Source organism: Chlorocebus sabaeus, chromosome 11 (assembly GCF_047675955.1).
Source record: "Chlorocebus sabaeus isolate Y175 chromosome 11, mChlSab1.0.hap1, whole genome shotgun sequence".
In the NCBI taxonomy this organism is placed as follows: Eukaryota; Metazoa; Chordata; class Mammalia; order Primates; family Cercopithecidae; genus Chlorocebus; species Chlorocebus sabaeus.
The window spans coordinates 98,385,729-98,407,657 of NC_132914.1; the positions used below are offsets into that span (position 1 = coordinate 98,385,729).

The window sequence follows — 21,929 nt, forward strand, 5'->3', positions numbered from 1 at the left end:
CCCATCTCTACAAAAAATACAAAATTTAGCCATGTATGGTGGCACATGCCTATAGTCCCAGCTACTCGGGAGGCTGAGGTGGGAGGATCACTTGAGCCTGGGAGCCGGAGGTTGCAGTGAGCTGAGATTGCGCCACTGCACTCCAGCCTGGGTGACAGAGTGAAGCCCAGTCTCAAAAAAAAAAAAAAAAAAAGAAGCAGGGAAGAGAACTAATAAGTCCTGGGCATGGCCCCTGGGCCAGACACTTTATTCATTCAAACCACGTAAGAAACCAAATGGGACAAATATTATTAGTTCCACTATGAATTAGGAAATCAAAGCTCAGAGCATTTAGGGAACTTGTCCAAGGTCTTCTAGATAAAAAGTAGCAGAACTGAATTTGAACTCAGTTCAAACCTTCCTGATTACAGCAAGCACATGCATTTTACTAGATATCAGCAGCAGCGAGACAATGTCCAGAATAACTCATGAAACCACCTGCCCTTTAATAGAGAAGATTCATTTCTTTCTCATACCACTCCTATCACAACACCTGCTGTAAGACACTTGTGTTACCAAGAGCATTTCCTTGTGACTTTTGTGAGTACTACCTCACTGGCAGTGGTGTTTTTATCCCAGGGAAGTTATAGAAGTAAAAACTCCATTCGAACCCATGGAGCAGAAAACCACCGACATCTACTCTATGAGTGCTGGGCCTCCTGGGGCGTGTGGTATAAATACCAACCTTTGGATCTTGTAAGGTGAGTTTTTAATCAGCTGCAAATATAAAGCTTGCACAGAATGATTAGGGCAGATTCTCAGCTGGGACAAGCTCTCAATGAAGCAATAAAAGCCTGAAGTATACAGCTCTCACTCATATCTAGCTTCTTCACAAGAGGGAAACTCATCTGAGTACATCAGCTGTTCTTGGTAAACCTACCATCCCTCTGATGAGGATGGAGTTTCCCCCAAAAAGAGTCTAAGAGAGGGACCCGAGAATGGGGATGTGAGATCAGCCAGGCCTGTCACAAGACTTCATAAGGAGCGAGTCACCCATGTGAGTGTTATTGACAAACCATCTTGTACAAAGGTAACACTGCTTACATATATTACTGACAAAGTAAAACATTTATTACTGTTATGCAAATAGGGCATATGGAGTACTGTCATTCCAATAAATTTCAGGCTTAGTTTTCATTTAAAACTAATAACCTTTAAAGATTGCTTTAATCTGCTGGTCAAAAAGTATATCAGCTTTTAACCTATGATAACTATGAAGTGGAAATGTGTGGGTTTTTTTATTATTATACTTTAAGTTCTGGGTTACATGTGCAGAATGTGCAGGTTTGTTACATAGGTATACATGTGCCATGGTGGTTTGCTGCACCCATCAACCCGTCACCTATATTAGGCATTTCTCCTAATGTTATCCCTCTCCTAGCCCCCCACCTCCCACAGGCCCCAGTGTGTGATGTTCCCCTCCCTGTGTCCATGTGTTCTCATTGTTCAACTCCCACTTATGAGTGAGAACATGTGGTGTTTGGTTTTCTGATCTTATGATAGTTTGCTGAGAATGATGGTTTCCAGTTTCATCCACATCCATGCAAAGGACATGAACTCATCCTTTTTTATGGCTGCATAGTATTCCATGGTGTATATGTGTGTAAATATATGTGCGTGTGTGTGTGTGTGTGTGTGTGTGTATTTTAACCGTCTATATCTGCCCAACCTTCTGCCTTGGCAGCATTATTCTCTGATACCTCATTATTTATTTAGAGGCTGGTTATTAAGATTGGGTAATAACAACCCACACTTCCTGGATTCCTTATTGACAAGAAAGTCATGTCTCATTTCCTAAACTAGTTAGATGTGTTGTTTCACTTAAATACCGGGGCCATAAAACAAATGAGCCCAGAGGGAGGAAAAACAAAAGACAATGCACTTTATATTTGCGCCCTTATCACCAAGTGTTTACTCTCAGTGTTCCAAGGGCATTAATGAATTGTGATCCATTCCTTGTGTGGGTAACAAATAATCCAGATAATCTGAGTGAATGGAAAACATTTTCTGAGATGAGATCATTTTCCTTTGGTCAGACTCAGCGGATGATAAACAGTGGGGGAAAAAACAAAAGTAAATTCTCTTCCCAGCCTCAGTGGCATGTTACAGGATTACATTGATTAGAAATTACAGATAATTGCTGTAGGCAATGTATTTCCCATTCATGACAGTGTTTTGATTAAGATTTTGCAGTTGCGGTTAGTCAATGAGTATTCATTAACTGTCTCTTGTGTTTCTAGTACTGTGCTAAGTACTATTGGCAAAGCCAAACAGACGCCAAATGGTCTCTGGCTCTGAAAACCTCAGTTTTCTGTAGCAACACAGGCCCCACATACTTGAAACATCAAGAAAAGAAAATACAAGGCCATGCATAATTAGGTAAAATGTGTGACAGAGGCCATAAGTTTTACAGTCATTCAGAAAAATGGAAAGAACGGATGTGATGTGGCAGCACCCCTGTGGAAGTCTCTGGAGAGCTGAGCCCTGAAGAACAGTGGCATTTGTGTTGGGCAAATAAAGGGTGATGAAAAGCACAACCAAGCCTTGAGTAGAATGAAGTTGTGGAGCATCTAGGGAATGTCATCTTTTAAAAAGTTCCCATCCTATAGGTTTTACTTCCACCATATCTCTCGAATCGGGCCCCACCTCAGCATCTCCACTACCTTGTTACTTGGACTATGACAGTTGTGTGCCTAGTTGGTCTCCCTTTGCCCACTCTGGCCCCTTCCAGTCCATTCTGTCTTCTCAGAATAAGCTTGTATACAACCATGTTATTTTATGGAAGGGCTAATTCTAGTTCTGATGTATAGTAGTAGTAGAAGAAATGTAAGCCCAGATCCTAGATTTGATTGGATGTTCTATTATCTTGGCTTGCTTTGCTTGCAGTTTACCAGTAAGGCCACTAGAAAGTAAGATGACTACACAGAGTTTCATAATGCTTAACTTTACACGCTGCACTGTAATTTGCAAGGCTGTTGTGTTTTTAACAGGCGGTACTTTGGAGAGAAGATTGGGTTGTATTTTGCCTGGTTGGGCTGGTACACTGGCATGCTCTTCCCAGCTGCCTTCATTGGATTGTTTGTCTTTTTGTATGGCGTCACCACTCTGGATCACTGCCAAGTCAGGTACGGGGAGCTCTTGGGGGAGCTTGCCTTTGTTTAGTACTTAGAGGTGGCTGTTTGCACTTTGGGGGTGTTCACAGATTGTGGAGACATGTAGCTTTTCACCCAAACTTCCTACCCTCTCATGGAAAGACTCAAAGTTTCAGTTCACTAGGACCTCTCCATCCATTGTCCTTGCTGCCATGGTCTTCAGATAACCATGGAAGTAAAAGGCACCTTTTCAGCCACTATATGTCCAGAAACAAGCCATTTTCATTCACTGGCTGTAAGTGCTCTCTTTTTTAACTTTTTCACTTTTTTTCTCAGCTGATACTGCAAAATAGTGAACTAACAATTCTCTCTTACGAATTCTGTGTTTTTACAACTTGAGCCAGAAAGACATCTCACCAGCTTGCTAGTACCTTGGGAGTGGTTCAGTGTCGATGATCATTATCTTGGTTGTCTCACCAGAATATAGGTCAAGGTACTCACAGAGATCTTGTTGCAAGGCTGGACAATGATCTTAAATTGTAAATGTGCCTTTCAAATGTGATTGCAAAAATAAAAGTGAGTGATTAAGCCTCCCACCTATGAAAATATTTTACTTTCTGGTGAAATTGTTAATGTGTTAATTAAATATAGTTTTCCCCCAGGATAGGGCTGGAATCTCTAGTCACTTATGTTTTGTTTTCCATATTAGTTTTAACTTATCATACACATAGAGATCAAGATAAGTATCTTTATATATCTTCTTACTCCCTTAATTCAGTATGAAATTGCTTCAGACCTTTGAAAAGTGAAGGACATTTCTATAATTTGGGATATAACCATCAATGTTTGGCTTCATGTATTTTCCTGAGTTTAATTTATTAATGTGTAAAAATAAGGAACAGCCTCATAAGTAGGTTTACCAAAGTATTTAAATGTGCAAGAACTTGTTTACATTAATAACAGATAAAGCTAAGATGCTTCTAAGGGCAAAAATTTAATCTACTGGATCTTATTTACTAGTTAAACATTCTGGTGAAGTTAGAAAAAAATGTTCTATGTCATCAAAAGCAGTTCTTTCTGTTCTCTTTTCCAGTAAAGAAGTCTGCCAAGCTACAGATATCATCATGTGTCCTGTGTGTGATAAATACTGTCCATTCATGAGGCTGTCAGACAGCTGTGTATATGCCAAGGTAATTTCAAACTGTAGCATTTTAGATGGATTGAATTTAACATATGCCTTCCTCCGGGGTGGTAGGTAACTCTATTCTGTCATTTCCAGTCTTTGATTTTCAAGCGAATGTTGTAGGACAGTCTTATCTCCATCATTCAGTATTCTAATTCAGATATCTTTGTTAAATGTCCGTGTATTTGGAAGGCATGGCTCTAGACATCATCCATTGGAGCTGCAGCATGGCACCGTGTGAGGAGCACAGTGCTGGAGTCAGAGAAAGTTAGGTCCAAATTTTCACTCTGCTCTTTACCGTTTCTTTGTCTGGGAACAAGATATTTCTTTGAGTCTCAGCTTTCCCATCTGCAAAATGGAGACCGTGATGCTTGTTTCACATGGAGTTAAGGTGTATACTGAGCATAGTGCTTGGTAAATAGACTTCAGTAAATGACAGCTATCATCATTTGCCTCCTCTTCATTATCATTATTATCAAAATGACCTCCATTCAAGGCTAGCTCAGCCACTTACCTCTTTAGCCCTGCACATGTGCCCCTTTCTAAGAAAGTCTTCTTTCACAGAAAGAAGCTCAGTCTTCTGAGCTTTCTTGTCTCTAAAATGCAGGAAATATGTGTCCTCTCTGTCTTACCCTAATGGCATGACACGAGGACTAAAGAAGAGAATATATGTGAAAGTGTTTTGAGAAAAAAAAAAAATACATGGCACCACTATTTCTATTATGTGTTATTGCATACCTCTTTCTCATGATATGCCTTACTTTATTTCTTAGACATGTTTCTTAGATTCCTAGAGTTTTTTGATACTTAGGTGATGGTGTCCCTAACACAAAACAATAGCTGAAATTTGGGTTTGTGAAGGGCCTTTTCCAAGATCCACTGCCTTTTGGCTTGCCCAGATTCAGATATAAATGGCACTGGCAGATTTTATCCAGCTTGTGTAATCACTGAAGCCTGGATCTATCTAATTACTCTCTTGGCATTGCAGAGTTTTGTTCATTTTAAACGAGAGAACATTTGATAGGCAACCCAGGATCCCGCCTATCTATAATGTCTTTAGTACTGCAGGTGGCCAGTCTGTGTGGGAGGAGCCCAGACAGCAGCAGTGAGCTGTGGTTTTAGAAAGATTTGAGCTCTTATGTTGCAAGGGACAAAAAAAGCACAAAATGCTCTCCCTATCTTTATGAAACACTCAGATAGACCTGAGTGGATGAGGATAAATTTAACAGAGTGACTTTAGGATATAGAGATTTGGTGAAGATCAAGAGCTTTGTCAATAATATAATTTTGTTTATAGGTCAGATATAAGCGTGAATAACTCAGGTTTTAAAATTCTGCTTCTGGGGAACCCCAAAAGTGGAAGCCTAGTTTTTTTTTCTTATGTGGAAAGATATGCTTGAGTAAAATTATCTTTTTAGGAGATCCTTAATAATTCTTTTAAGGAATCATCATGAATAGTTTATGAGTGCTCAGATTTTATAGGGGCTTATTTTGGCAGTTATTCTCCCTAACTTAAGACCTAGAACAATAATAATTATAATAGTTGCAGCTATAATAATAGCTAGACAATCTACATTGATTATTTCTAATTATCTCAGTAACTTCAAGATACGTATTATTATTCCATTTTATTCAGAGACTCAAAGAGGTAAAAATTACTCATGCATGGTCATGCATGTCCAGCAATAAGTAGCTGGGCCTTGGTTTATTGCACTGCAAAATATGCCTTCTTTACCACTGTGCCCTACTAAGCCACAAGATGTTTAGATTCTGAATTTAACATTTGGCCTTGCCTAGAAACTTAGTAAAATGAAAGATAACAAGCCTTAGAATGACAGAATTGGAGTTATACAGGGTTTCCTTTAGAAATATTTATTAGAGATGTCAGAGTGATTTCATGGGACTGTGGATACACAGAAATATTAGATCAGATTGGAGCTAGGATCCAGTCCAATCAGTGGCTGTTCTGCTGATAGGGATGCTGTATCCTTGACTTTTGTGTTTGCAAGAATCAGAAACCCAACTCCAACTGGCTTAGGTAGAAAGCTATGTAATGGCACATTTTGCTAGAACAGATCCTGGAGTGGCTCACACTATGGGATCATGAGGGCCTCACACCCTGGAACTGCTTCTTCAGGGCCCCTGGTGTCCCTGCCCACATGATCATTCTGTAGACTAGTTCTCTGTACAACAGAAAAGACGGCTACCAGCTGCCTTAGCTCCAGGCTTACGTCTTCCTTCCCTTGTCTCCTTAAGCGAATTTTTGTGCTTATTTTAAACTCCTGGTCTGCTGCTACACTATGTCTGTGGGAATCTTCTTTGGAGGGGAGGGGTTGTTGTCTTCCCCATATATTTCATTATTTTGGCCTGTGGGTACTTGTCCTCTGGAGGCGTCAGCCATTTTGAGTAAGGGTCAGAGGCCAAGGTCAAGTTTGTCAGTCCTGGTGAGTTACAGAGAGGACAGCGTGCCCCAGGCACAACTGTGTGCTACCACTCTCTCAGGGGACTTTTCTGGTTAGTTCCATTTTAAAACCTGCTTAGAACAAAGCAGAATTGGGTGTTGGCACTTCCCTTGATTATAATCCGCCAACCCTGGGGTTTAAGAGGAGGTGGATATGGAGTGAATGCCCTGGGGCAGCTATCCAGATAGCACCTGCTTTTCACCCATGTCTAACCGAGCAGGACTTTTAGCATTCCCTGATATTGCTCCAGGAACACCAGCACCTATGGTGTGGCCTGCTTAGCTGGTTTCTGAGGGAGGGGAAACTAATTGTCCAATGGCCATTTGAGGGAGAGAGGCTAGAGTAGAGTTTATATATTTCTCTAACCTGTTCTCTCACTCTACCTGGTATCTACAACCTACCTCTCCCCACACACCACCACCATCACACACACATACCAGTTCAAGATAACCTCCCATCTCCCCTGAGGTTTTTCAGGGTCTTTGTTTTTTGTTTTTGTGTTTTGTTAGTCCCTGGAATCTACTATCTTCCTTCTCCAGGACTGATTTTGGCAGAAGGTGCCATCAGCTTAAGCTAACTGACCATCTCATTAGGAACCAGAAGCCCCTATAAACTTACCCCTCCTCATTCATATATTGTCAAATTGATAACTGCAGCAGAAAGCTGTCTGTCTCCAAATGTTTGTATATCAGCCCCAGGGAAGTATTCTGATTGGTTCTCTTTTGAGCCATGTGTCCCCTTGGGACCAGCAGGAGTTACCTGGAGAAAGGAGAATGGAAGACAGATGATCCAGGTAGCCAAAAACAATGATAACTGCAGTCCATTCCAGAATGGACACTGATGGTGCAAGCTACACTTTCTAGCAACTCTCAGTAAATACTCTGATAGAGGCTGGATGCGGTGGCTCATGCCTGTAATCCCAACATTTTGGGAGGCTGAGGCAGGTGGATCACCTGAGGTCAGGAGTTTGAGACCAGCATGGCCAACATGGTGAAACCCCGTCTCTACAAAAATACAAAAATTAGCCGGGTCTGATGGCGGGTGCCTGTAATTGCAGACACTTGGGAGGCTGAGACAGGAAAATTGCTTGAACCAGGAGGCGGAGGTTGCAGTGAGCCGAGATCGCGCCATTGCACTCCAGCCTGGGTGACAGAGTGAGAATCCATCTCAAAAACAAACAAACAAACAAACAAACGACAACAGCAACAAACTCAGATAGAGAGCACAGTCCAGTCAAATACCACTAGAACCTTCAAGCTTGATTTGATACTGAGTGCCCAATATACAGCTTAACATTCCCTCTGGCATGTGAAATAGACAAGCTTCAGACATTTGTCTCACAGCAGGTATTTAAGTGCTGCCCATCTCTCCTCTATTCAAAGAAAGAGAAACTTTTAGAATCATCTGAAATACTTCACATTCTGATATAACATGAAAAACCTGTTTATATTTGGTGCATTCTCAAAGGGACAATAAAGTATACTTTATAGGTAGCTATAAAGTACCCCCAAAAAAGGTTATGCTTTATGAACCTATCAGTCATCATTTCAGTTTGTCATGGACATTGGTATGATTTATACTGGAGGCAGAAATGAGCTTGGCAGTTTTGCAGTAAAAATGGATATTTTTGCTTTCTGCTGTGGTGTTTGCAATAGAATATATTATTCTAGCAATAAAGTATTGCTAGCTGTCTTTGTGTTATGTGCAGAAGGTGAATACAGTGATTACCCAAGGCTTTAATAAGGGTAGAGTTGGATTTAGTTAATGGTTCTGCTCTTTTTTATAAGGCTGAAATCCAGAGGGCAGCCCAGAAAATGTTTGCTCAAAACTACATAAACAAAACAGCCATGTTTTCAAAGTGAATAAATGAGGCATTAAAAACAGTGCTTGGGAAGGTGAAAACCTTTAAAGCAGCACTAACAATACCTTCCTGGTCCTAAATATAACTAAATCCATACACATATGTATGTGTATAAGAGTTTTGTAGTACACAAAAGGGAATTCTTAATAGCACTGTTGGGGCTGCTGATAAATGTTCAACTAGATGAACCACATAAAGAGAATTGTCTCCTCTATGAACTACCTCGCAATTAGAGGAAGCCTTTTCTTATTTATGGTTCAAAAGGAATATTCCCCCCACCCAAAACAAAGCCTGTAAAACTCATCATATCATCACAGCTATTTTTACAGAACTTGAAAAACTTTGAATTGGAATATCATGTATGAGAAATTAGCTCAACACTGATTCTTATTATTCGCAGGTAACCCACCTTTTTGACAACGGAGCCACTGTCTTCTTTGCTGTTTTCATGGCAGTCTGGGGTAAGTGTTCTAAAACCATAAAACTTGAGTTTTCCTCATATGCACTATGATATATTCCCTTAGAAGTTTCACTTTGGATGTGAAAGAAAGAAGCCTGAGTAAATGGAGTTGGCTTTCCTATTAGCAGAAAGTTGGTAAATAATTTATTGAGTTTATTTTAAATGATATTGTAGAAGAGAGACATGTCTGATTTCTCTTAAACCTTCAACAATGTCGTTAGCACTCTGTTATTAGAGTAAAATTTACTTTCTGTTGGACACAGAAATAAAGCTTATGGTACAACTTTAGTTTAGGTCAGGGAATAACTGAAACACCATCTCAGTATATATAGGACTTTCTGTTGTAAGTGGCTAACGTGTGAGTACCCACCTTTAGCTTACTTCTAGCTCTGTGCAAAATTACCCCTAAAAACAAGGCCTATTTGCAGGACTGAATTGAGTTTTTTGATATCATTTCAAACTAACAGCCCCATCACACAAGGTGTGATGGAAACAGTCAAATATTTGGAAGCAACAGGACTTGATTGAAATCTCAACTCCCTTTACACACTAGGCTGTGTGATTTTTGGCAAGTTATTTAACCTGCCTCTTTGTAAAATGGGTTAAAGAATATATAATAGTCAAATAATTACAAAGCTTCAATTTAATGATATAGAAAAACATCTCACAAATTCATGGAAAGCAGTTAATGGCAGTTACCTTTGGAAAGGAAGATTCATGGAAGAGTAAGTGAACAACGATGAGAGATGAACTTTATGCTATATATTTTAGTCTGTTTTGAACTTTTTACAATTACACTTTTCTCCTGTAACTTTAATTGCCAAAGTCTGAATTTTGATGTAACAAAATTCTACTTACTTTAGACTTAGGCTCATCTTGTTCATTATGTCTGCTATGAATATTGGAATCTTCCCCATCTTTCAGCCCCCGGCTAAAATGTCATCTGCTCCAGCCAAAAGATGTCTTTCTCCTTTGAATTTCCGTGGCATTTTGTTCTTAGGGCACTTAAAATTATTTTCGTACATAACTTATCTTGCCTAGTAGATTTATGGTCCTTGAGGACCATTATGATCATCAGAGACCTCATATGGTTTTTTTGGGTTTTTTTGTTTTTTGGTTTTTTTTTTTTTGAGATAGATGGAATCAGTAAGTTTCTGTTGGATGGATGGGTGGGTCGATGGATAGATGGGTGGATGGATGGATGGATAGATGAATGGATGGATGGATGGAAGGAAAGAAGGAAAAAGAGAAGAATAAAGAGAAAGAAATTACCAAAAGTATTTATTTATGATACAGTGAATGTATTTAAGAGATCTTTTTTGGTAAGTGGAAACATAAAACCTTGTTCACTTGAGGTAGCTTGTTCTTGATATATTGTGTCTTTTGTATCTAGAGACTGTCAAAGGCAAATTGTCCCACCCATCACAGCTCTGTTGAAGGGACATGTTTTGAACCCCATGACTCCAGTCCCTCTCAGCCAGTAAGCATTTGAACCAAGATCAGTCAAAGCACAGGTTGGTGAGTGGCCTGGGAAAAGACCTGAGGTTCTGCCCAGACAAGGACTGGTAGGGCCACCCAGATTCTTATTATGAAGAATGTGGACTAGGAAATGTAAAGGGAAATAGGGAGTTAGCAGCAGGAATTGACACTGAAAAATACAGAGGGCAGGAGGGAGGGAGAAAAAGAAAGATTAAAATGGACCATTGGGTAGAAGTAGGGACCAGGAGGAATTAGGAGGCTGAAGTTATGAGAATCAGAACCTAGAAACAGGTAGAAGCAAAGAACTAGGGGAAAAATTAGAGGGCGACAAAGCCAACTGGGAGAAAATGCAAGACAATCCCCCAGAGAGAAGCAAAGAGAGAATATAGCCAAGTCATGTTATTAGTGGAGTGTCAGGATGAAGACCCAGACTCTCTTGTGGCTGAGGCTTCTTTCAAGCTTCAGGCTTCCATATCCTGTCTCTGAATAGGCCATGTCTTTTTTCCTGTAGGATTCCTGCCTCCCTTGGTGGACCTTGTGAAAAGCTTTCACTGTTCATGCTACCCTTAATGCATCTCTGTCCCTTGCAAACAAACTAACCCTAACAGAATTTTGATTACAGGACTGAGCTCTCAGATAAAGAATGTGTATCTAGTTTTGCTAGAATCTATTAGTATCATAAACCATGATTAGGATAAGCCATATAATGCTTAAGCTTTGCCATGGTCACAAATGAGGGGACTTTGGAAACATATTCATTTCCTAAATCAGTATTGTAAATACTAAATATATTCTGTAAACCTAAGTATATCTAGTGTTCTGCAAACCTAAATACTAAATGTATATTGTAAACCTAAATGTTTTCATTTCCTAAACCTTTTCAGGTCATAGCACACATAAAAGTGAAAATATTTATGAAGCATGCTTCTATACATGGAGGAGCCTCCTCATGGCCATGGATAGGGCTGTCCCAAACACCCTAGCCTTAGAAGCCACAAGGGTTGAAAGGGTTATTATTATTATTCCTGGCATAGTCATTTGGAAGCTCTGCCTTGGGCTGCTAATTTACTGTGTAATGAGTTAATGCTTCTATATAAAGAGTAGTATCCTGGTGGTATTCTGGAAGAATTAAAACACAAAACTTCCTTACCCACTTCAATATTTCACCAATTTCAAATATACCTTGAATTAAATAATGGTTTCTTCTCAGAGTTTACCTCCTGAGACTACATAGAAGTAAATTTTGGTATGATGACATTTGTTCATAAGGCAGAGGTTATTACTCTCCCCCAGTACCTCCATTATAAAATGGATTGCATGCCCTCTTTGCAAGTTGAGTTTTATGTTATGGATGACAAATAGGTTTTGTTTTATCCCCTTGCCAACCTCAGCTGATTGGTGCTGGCTGCCTGAAACATGGAGTTGAGAAGTTTCTGAAGTTGAAAGTGGGTGGATTGGAGATTTAACAGCTCTTGTGCTTTGGAGTATACTTTGTAAGACTCTGATGGATGTGCTATAATAAACTTTGGGCACGAAGGAACATTTTAGGGCCATTCCAGGCAAGACATGCCTGGAATAATTCACCCTCTAAATTGCTTTGTCTTAGATGACAACTTATTGCTTAAATCCCGTATTATTCCTAGAAATGTACTGGTTTGAGAAAAAGAATGAGTTGCCCCAAGTGTTTCTTTGTAGATAGAGATAATGCCTTTTGCAGAAATTTGAAAGAGTCAACAGTATTAACAGTTCTATTAATAGCATTCATTTTTGAGGGATTACTGTGTACTAAATGCAGTCCTAAGCATTGCCCATGTATCATCTCGTTTAATCTCTCCAGCAAACTTTTAAAAAGGTACTGTTCTTATCCTCATATGACAGATAAGGATACTGCAGCAGTTGCTAGAAAGTGGCAAAGCCAGGAGTTAAACTGGGCAGTCTGAGTTCCTCTGCTCTACTGCTAGAATCAGGTATTGTTTGTTACCTTTTCCTTCTGTTTGGGAGACCTGAACCTTAAAATAAAGGACTGCTATGCCTGTTCTGAGCCCCATTTATCCTGCTTTGAGACAGTGATGTTCTATAAAAACGTGTCAGTTCTAATGGAGCTCAGTTTAATGGTCTCAGGATCATCTCTTATGATTGACAAGTTACAGCATTAAAGAAAACAAATGCACTCTATTTTCAGGAAATTGCTAGATATGAAGCTGATGAGAACAGATGTAAGTGGTTTACAAGACTTCTGAAGGGCTGGGGTTGACGTGTTCATTTTGTTGCCTTTGCTTTGTGTGTTCACTGGAAAAAAATAATAAGGCTCCATCTGGAACCAGTTTGTAGAAACTGGGAGGGCCTTGGTGTTGGGTTAGGAATCCTGACAGAACTCCACTACCTTTGTTCAGGCCACATCTGTGTGAGTGCAGGGCTCCCTGGGGATCCCTGAGGTATGCTGTGAGCCTGGGTCTGGGCTGGAATTACAGTGTGGCCCATTCCTCAATGCTCGTTTTTGTTCAGAAAGGTCCAAGGGGCAGAATGATTATGGACTAAATAGCTCCTCTCCCGAGGGAAAAAAACGAGTCATTAGGCAACTAGATGTTGGCAGAGACCTGTCGGGGAAGCAGATTATTTCCCTCTGTTCTGTTTCTGGTTTGGTTTGGTTTTTTTTTTTTTCTCTTTCTCCCTTGTTTTTCATTTTCTACTTTTAGGATTGCCAAAAGTTAAGTTATCCCCAGTAAACACACAAAGCAAGATCCTCAGAGCTCTTTAATTGAAATGACAAGATTGTAATTATTTAGTGTGATCCTGTTAGTAATCATTGAATGAAGTAGGTCTCATTTAACAAATACATTTTGTAAGAATCAGCCTTTTGTTTCTAGATATTTATGCTGACTTTGTATTTCATAGTCTTATCCACATGTTCAACAAAAAAACTGGTAATTTGATGTTGAAAAAGGTACACATTTACTAGAGGCCTACCATGTTTGTATGCACATTCACATAGGATACTTCATCAATTTCTCATCACCCATTAGAAAGAAATTACTAATCTCATTTTATAGATGAGGATACTGAGGCTCAGAGAGGTTATGCAATTTGCCCAGGATTCCAGTAGCTGATAAGGTGTGGAGGCTGAACTTTAAACCAGATCTGATCTATTTCACTCCAGAGTCATTCCAAAGTGCGTCCACCATGTTGTGCATCTTCCGTGAGGTATGTCAATTAAGATGTCATTAACTCATACACAAAAATGAGTAAGATGTGATCTCTGCTTTCAAAAATCTCAATATATTAAAGGAGAGTTGATAATTATAATACAGGGCAAGTCCAATTTAAAATAGGCCAATGAAGGTTAATGTAGTCAACTTCCTGAGGCAAAAGGAAAAGCAGAAAAGGTTCACCCAAGAAGAGGTATGAGGTATTGGAAAGAAGTCTTAGCTTTGCCAGGCAAAGTAGTGGGGTTGGAAGGAGGTGTAGATAACATTCTTAGGTGACAAAGAGTGTTTGTAAAGCTCTGAAAAGGAAGAATTGGCTGTTCATAGTGATAGGGAAGTTGAGTGTGTGTTAGTTTCCTAGGGCTGCTGTAACACAGTACTACAAACTGGGTAGCTTGAAACAATAGAAGTTTATTGCATAACAGTTCTGGAGGCTTGAAATCCAAAATCAAGGTGTCAGTGGGATTCTGAGGGCTGTGAGGGAAGGAGGTGTTCCATGCCACTCTCCTGGATTCTGGTGATGGTTGATGATTCTTGGCCTTCCTTGGTTTGTAGTTGCATCACTCCTATCTCTGCCTCTGTCTTCACCTGGCATTTTCCCTGTGTCTCTGTGTCTTCACGTGGCTATCTTCTTCTCAAGACACTAGTCATATTGGATTAAGGGCCCAGCCTACTCCAGTTATGACCCCATCTTAACTAATTACATGTGCACTGACCCTATTTCCAAATAAGGTCACATTGTGAGGTAGTGGGACCTTTTTTGAGGGGACACTATTCAACCCATAGCAGAGTACCCGTTGAAAGCTGAGAGCTGCTTATCACAGGCCACTTGTGCCACAACAGAACATGGCTTCATGCTGTAAGCAACAGAAAGCCATCTGGAGTTACAATATGGGAAGGGACATCATCAATTGTATTTGGGAAGTAACTCTGGCAACAGTGTAGGGAGAGGTGAAAGTGGAGGCCAACTGGTGGCAGACAGGCCCCTTAGAAGGCATTCCAGTGCTCAGTCAAAATATTATGCAGAATTTGACTTCAGAAAAGGTCCAGTTTCCAGGATAAAAACCACATGTGTAATAACTAGCTTTAGTTATTTATAATATGCAAAATTTGTGAACAATGTAAATGTCCAACAATAGAACAGTTTGGTAAATTATAATCAGCTCTTATAAATTGCTCTTTCAAAGCATGTGATAATACAAAGCTTGTATTAAGTATACAAGTAAAACATGATTTTGAATATTAAATGTAAATGAAAACTGAAAAAAATGATGTCATAATATTAATGGTGGTTTGCTTTATGTGGTAGGATTGTGGGAAGATTTTTTTCAACTTTTAAGTATAATCTATGTGCAATAAAATCCAGCAACTTTAAGTGAGCAATTCAACAAGGTAGGTCAAATGTATATAGTCATGTAAGCATCACCATAATGATGATATGTAACAGAACATTTTTATCCTCTCGAAAGTTTCCTCATGCCTCTGCAGTCAGTCCCTTGGCAACCTGAGACCTGCTTTCTACCACTGTAGTTTCACCTGTTCTAGAATTTCATGCAAATTAAATTATTCAGTATGCAGCATTTTGTGTCTGGCTACTTTTCACTTCAGTTAATGCTGCTGAGATTCGTTTATGCTGTTGCATGTGTCAGTAGCTGGTTTCTTTTTAGTACAGAGTAGTATTCCAGTGCCTGAATATGTCATATTTTGTTCGTCTGCTTACCAGTTAATGAATATTTGTGTTCAATGTGGTTTTTAACTGTTGTAAATAAACCTGGAAACTATTGGCTCTTCTAGTTTTTTTTTTTTTTTTTTTTTTTTTTGTACATTTTCATAGAAGCCTTTGTATCTGTTCATCTAGGATGAATAATTAAAAATGGCATTGCTGGATCATGTGATAAGTGAATGCCTAACTTTGTAAGAAATTGTTTCCCAAAGTGGCCATATCATTTTATAGTCAATATCAGCATGATTTGAGAATTCCAGGTGTTCTGCATTCTCACAAGCACTTGGAATTGTCACTCTATAATTTGAGTCATTTTAGTGGGTATATAGTATTATCCCATTGCAGTTTTAATTTGCATTTCCCTAATGAGTAGCGATGTTGAACATCTTTTCATTAGCTTATTTGCAATCTGTGCATCTTACTTGGTGAAGTGTTTACTCAGATCATTTGCCCATTTGTTATTGGGTTGTTTGTCCTCTTTTTAAGTTAAAAGAATACTTTTATATATTCTGGATAGAAATGCTTTATCATACATGTTGCAAATATTTTTCCCTGTTTGAGGCTTGAATTTTTATTTTTTAATGGTGCCTTTTGAATACCAAGAGTTTTTTCTTTTTATATACTTTAAATTTTGTTTCTGTCCATGTTTTTTATGTTTTATTTATGAAATCTTTGCCAAATTCAAAGTTTCTAAGATTTTCGTCTATCAAAGATTAGATGGTTGTAGATATGTGGCATTATTTCTGAGGCCTCTGTTCTGTCCATTGGTCTGTATATCTGTTTTGGTACCAGTACCACGCTGTTTTGGTTACTGTAGCCTTGTAGTATAGTTTGAAGTCAGGTAGCATGATGCCTCCAGCTTTGTTCTTTTTGCTTAGGATTGTCTTCGCTATACGGGTTCTTTTTTGGTTCCATATGAAATTTAAAGTAGTGTTTTCTAATTCTGTGAAGGAAGTGAGTGGTAGCTTGATGTGGATAGCATTGAATCTATAAATTACTTGGGGCAGTATGGCCATTTTCACGATATTGATTCTTCCTATCCATAAGCATGGAATGTTTTTCCATTTGCTTGTGTCCTCTCTCATTTCCTTGAGCAGTGGTTTGTAGTTCTCCTTGAAGAGGCCCTTCACATCCCTTGTAAGTTGTATTTCTAGGTATTTTATTCTCTTTGTAGTAATTGTGAATGGGAGTTCTTTCATGATTTGGCTGTCTGTCTGTTCTTGGTGTATAAGAATGCTTGTGATTTTTGCACATTGATTTTGTATCCTGAGACTTTGCTGAAGTTGCTTATCAGCTTAAGGAGATTCTGGGCTGAGATGATGGGGTTTTCTAAATATACAATCATGTCATCTGCAAATCGAGACAATTTGACTTCCTCTCTTCCTATTTGAATACGCTTTATTTCTTTCTCTTGCCCTGACCAGAACTTTCAATACTCTGTTGAATAGGAGTGGTGAGAGAGGGCATTCTTATTTTGTTCTGGTTTGCAAAGGGAATGCTTCCAGCTTTTGCCCATTCAGTATGATACTGGCTGTGGGTTTGTCATAAATAGCTCTTATTATTTTGAGATATATTCCATCAATACCGAATTTATTGAGAGTTTTTAGCATGAAGGGCTGTTGAATTTTGTCAAAGGCCTTTTCTGCATCTATTGAGATATATGTGGTTTTTGTCTTTGATTCTGTTTATATGCTGGATTACGTTTATTAATTTGTGTGTGTTGAACCAGCCTTGCATCCCAGGGATGAAGCCCACTTAATCATGGTGGATAAGCCTTTTGATGTGCTGCTGGATTCGGTTTGCCAGTATTTTATTGAGGATTTTTGCATCAATGTTAATCAGGGATATTGGTCTGAAATTATCTTTTTTTGTTGTGTCTCTGCCAGGCTTTGGTATCAGGATGATGTTGGCCTCACAAAATGAGTTAGGAAGGATTCCCTCTTTTTCTATTGATTGGAATAGTTTCAGAAAGAATGGTACCAGCTCCTCCTTGTACCTCTGGTAGAATTCGGCTGTGAATCCGTCTGGTCCTGGACTTTTTTTGGTTGGTAGGCTGTTAATTATTGCCTCAATTTCAGAGCCTATTGATCTATTCAGGGATTCAACTTCTTCCTGGTTTAGTCTTGGGAGAGTGTATGTGTCCAGGAATTTATCCATTTCTTCTAGGTTTTCTAGTTTATATGCATAGAGGTGTTTATAGTATTCTCTGATGGTAGTTTGTATTTCTGTGGGGTCAGTGGTGATATCCCCTTTATCATTTTTTATTGTGTCTATTTGATTCTTCTCTCTTTTCTTATTAGTCTTCTTAGCGGTCTATCAATTTTGTTGATCTTTTCAAAAAGCCAGCTCCTGGATTCATTGATTTTTTGGAGGGTTTTTGTGTCTCTATCTCCTTCAGTTCTGCTCTGATCTTAGTTATTTCTTGCCTTCTGCTAGCTTTTGAATGTGTTTGCTCTTGCTTCTCTAGTTCTTTTAATTGTGATGTTAGGGTGTCAATTTTAGATCTTTCATGCTTTCACTTGTGGGCATTTAGTGCTATAAATTTCCCTCTACACATTGCTTTAAATGTGTCCCAGAGATTCTGGTATGTTGTATCTTTGTTCTCATTGGTTTCAAAGAACATCTTTATTTCTGCCTTCATTTCGTTATGTACCCAGTAGTCCTTCAGGAGCAGATTGTTCCGTTTCCATGTAGTTGAGCGGTTTTGATTGAGTTTCTTAGTCCTGAGTTCTAGTTTGATTGCATTGTGGTCTGAGAGACAGTTTGTTATAATTTCTGTTCTTTTACATTTGCTAAGGAGTGCTTTACTTCCAACTATGTGGTCAATTTTGGAATAAGTGCGATGTGGTGCTGAGAAGAATGTATATTCAATCAGTAGCATTTTTATATGCCAGCAGTGAACAATCTGAAAAAGAAATCAAGAAAGTAATCCCATTTACAATAGCTACAAATACAATCAAACAACTAGGAATTAACTAAAGAAACAAAAGATCTCCACAATGAAAACTATAAAACACTGGCAAATTGAAGAGGCTTTCTCTAGAGGTGACTTGCTGGGAGAGTGTCCCTGGCTTTGAGTCCCTGTTGCCACCCTGCAGTCGGTGGCCTCCTCCCGGAGCAGAGCAAGGTCAGGTGGCCCCTGCTTGAGTCCTGTGTCGCCATGGCCACTGTTCCTGAGTTGCTGCAGCAGCAGGAGGAGGACCGCAGCAAGCCAAGATCTGTATCTGTGGACGTGAATGTTGATCCCTCGCTTCAGATTGACATACCTGATGTGCTCAGTGAAAGAGATAAGGTCAAATTTACAGTGCACACAAAAACCACACTGCCCACATTTCAGAGTCCAGAGTTTTCTGTTACAAGGCAACAAGAAGACTGTGTGTGACTACATAACACTCTTTTTGAAAGAACGGTCTATGCTGGGCTTATTGTGAGTGTTTTAGAAAATCAAATAAGCTAGTTCTTTCTGCCTTGTTATTCATTTAGTTTAAAGAGATTTATGTCTACTTTTTGTAATGGATTGTGAAAATTTTGATTTCGTCTACCTACTAGAGTATTTGCTAACTGTTGGTTAAGTGGAAAATATGTGAAGGAACAGTATTACAGCTTTGAGGTAATGCATACAGACTTACATTATTTATGCTGTAAAGTGGTGTAAAGAGTATAATGACTTTAGTCTTATCTACCTTTAGGTTTGGTTTTTCTCTGGTATGTTCTTCCCAATGTCAGTGGAATTGATTTCTAGGAAACAGCAGTATTGGTAATAGTATGTGATAAGATTTCTCAAAAGTGCTGAAGGAGGCCATGCCTGTAATCCTAGAACTTTGGGAGGCCGAGGTGGGTGGATTACCGGAGCTCAGGATTTCAAGACCTGCCTGGGCAACATGATGAGACATTGTCTCTACTAAAAATATAAAAAATTAGCCGGGCATGGTAGCGCATACCTGTAGTCCCAGCTACTGGGGAGGCTGAGGCAGGAGAATCCCTTGAACCTGGGAGGCAGAAGTTGCAGTGAGCCGAGGTTGCACCACTTCACTCCAGCCTGGGTGACGGAGTGAGACTCTGTCTCCCAAAAACCAAAAAGGGGCCAAGGAGGCAGTTTTCAGCCCTTGATCCTTAATTCTTAGCTGCAGGAACAGAGACTTAGCTGATTTTAAAGGAGATTTCCATCCTTTTTGTCCTGCCACACAGACTGAAGAATCTGTCCAAATGACGATTTCTTAATAATTAAACAAAATTAGTACTGAAGCTTATATTTGGATATGTTCTGTTCATTCAAAATTAGAGTCCTTGATTATGCTTTGGGATTAGGGAAAAAATCCTTTGGAATACTGGAGACTTCATAATCTTGATGGCTAATCATTGGTGTTTAGCATTCATTACACTAGTTTTAGGGCAACATTGAAGCAGTATAGACACTGTTGTGCTCTGAATTTTTGTCTGTAATGGATAAACTGGGCAAATGATTGCCATCAAAGTGAAAACAGAAAGACACCTCCTTTTAAATGGCCAGAAGAAACAAGGAAGGTTAAGAAAAAACAGGAGTTGACTTTTAAGTAGCCCTATAGGAGTGGAGTGGTTGTCTCCTGTGGACCAGCAAGAGTAGAATGAGGCACCAACTAGAAAACATTGCTACTGGGACAAGAGGCTCATGAATTCCTGCCTCTGCTGCAGATTCTGCCTGCTCCTATGAAGCCTGACTTCGATGGTCCTTGAGAGAAAATGCAGAAACTGGGAGAAGGTGAAGGGTCTATGACCAAAGAAGAATTTACGAAGATGAAATAAAAACTGCAGGCTGAGTATCTCACTGTTTTTAAGAAGACTGTGTCCTCCCATGAAGCCTTTCTTTCGTGGCTTTCTTCTCACCCTGTTCTCAGTAAAGATCGCAACTTTCATGTTTTCCTGGAATATGATCAGGATCTAAGTGTTAGGTGGAAAAATACTAAAGAGACGTTTGGTGGCTTCTTCAAAAGCATGGTGAAAGTGCTGATGCAGTCCTTTTACTGGAGTTAAGGAGGTAGATGACTTCTTTGAGCAAGAGAATAACTTCCTTATTAACTGTTACAATAGGATCAAAGATTCTTGTGTGAAATCTGACAAAATGACCAGATCTCATAAAAATGTTGCCGACGACTATATTCACACTGCAGCCTGCTTACATAGCCTGGCTTTAGAAGAGCCCACAGTCATCAAAAAGTATCTGTTGAAGGTTGCTGAGCTATTTGAAAAACTTAGGAAAGTAGAGGGTCAAATCTCATCAGATGAAGATTTAAAGCTAACACAGCTCCCCTGATTCTACATGCTCAACATCGAGGCTGCTAAGGATCTCTTATATAGATGCACCAAAACCCTCATTGACTATGAGAACTCAAACAAAGCTCTGGATAAGGCCCAGTTTAAAGAGCAAAGACATCAAGTTGGCTGAGGCACACCAGCAGGAGTGCTGCCAGAAATTTGAATAGCTTTCCAAATCTGCAAAAGAAGAACTGATAAATTTCAAACGGAAGAAAGTGGCAGCATTTAGAAAGAATCTAATTGAAATGTCTGAAATGGAAATAAAACATGTAAGGAACAGTGTCTCCCTTTTGCAGAGCTGTATTGACTTGTTCAAGAATAACTGATATGCCTTCACTCTGAAGAAAAGAAATGAATGTGAAAGAGAGCCAAGCATCACTTGCACTTAAATCATTACCACGGAAGATTTATTATCTTCAACTTTAGTTTAAAATTATGTGAATAAACATTTTGATTTCTGCAAATCAAACATTTAACCATGTTGGTTTAAAACTATTATTACTTGCTACTTGTACATAACTAATTTTTCCTTGTGCATTTAATACCTCTGGGCAGAATCCAAATACTGAGTTCTCTTGTAGTACATCTTTAGTTACTAAGAAAGCGTGTAGGAGACATATGCCTCCTGGAAACACGTAGAAGCAATCACCTGGCCCATGTCCCTACAAACCCATGAATGTCAGGGAAGTGCCCGTTACAGCAGGTGATTCAGCTACTTGAGGCAAGTAACAGACCTTTTATTCCTCGCTGAAGGTGGGGTTTGTGTTTTTGTTTTGTCCACTGTTACTCCCCTGGTAGTCATCTGGTGTTTGTGCTATAACAACAGCAAGAAAATCTCATTTATCTTTATATACTCTTTGCATCTCCTTTTTTTTTTTTTTTAGTTGAGATATAAATATTTGAGGGGAGAAAAGTATCTACGGGTATATATGGAAACAGATAATGTGGTCTACTTTATAAGATGGCCAGATCTACATTAGGAAAGGTATGAGCTCCCTCCCTAGTGGTCATGGGAGGTGAGGAGGGGGCGGTGTATGTGTTTGAGCATTTGTTTTTTATAAAGTATATAATAAAATAATAGTGCTACTAAAAAGAAAAAACAAAGAAATTGGAGAGGACACAAAAAATGGAAAAA

The 21,929-nt window shown here is 39.2% G+C and overlaps 1 protein-coding gene and 1 pseudogene across 7 annotated transcripts in view; both read left to right on the forward strand.

Annotated features, from left to right (window-relative positions):
* The window catches only part of ANO4 (anoctamin 4), a 417,600-nt gene that overhangs the window by 331,325 nt on the left and 64,346 nt on the right, over positions 1–21,929 (forward strand). For all 7 annotated transcript variants that reach the window (XM_008004386.3, XM_008004385.3, XM_037996641.2 and 4 more), the window contains 4 exons: positions 619–740; positions 3,030–3,164; positions 4,225–4,321; positions 9,038–9,098. In XM_008004386.3, the coding sequence (XP_008002577.3) occupies positions 619–740; positions 3,030–3,164; positions 4,225–4,321; positions 9,038–9,098 (415 nt within the window). The remainder of the gene's footprint in view (positions 1–618; positions 741–3,029; positions 3,165–4,224; positions 4,322–9,037; positions 9,099–21,929) is intronic.
* Positions 18,270–21,205, forward strand: LOC103238939 (sorting nexin-5-like; annotated as a pseudogene).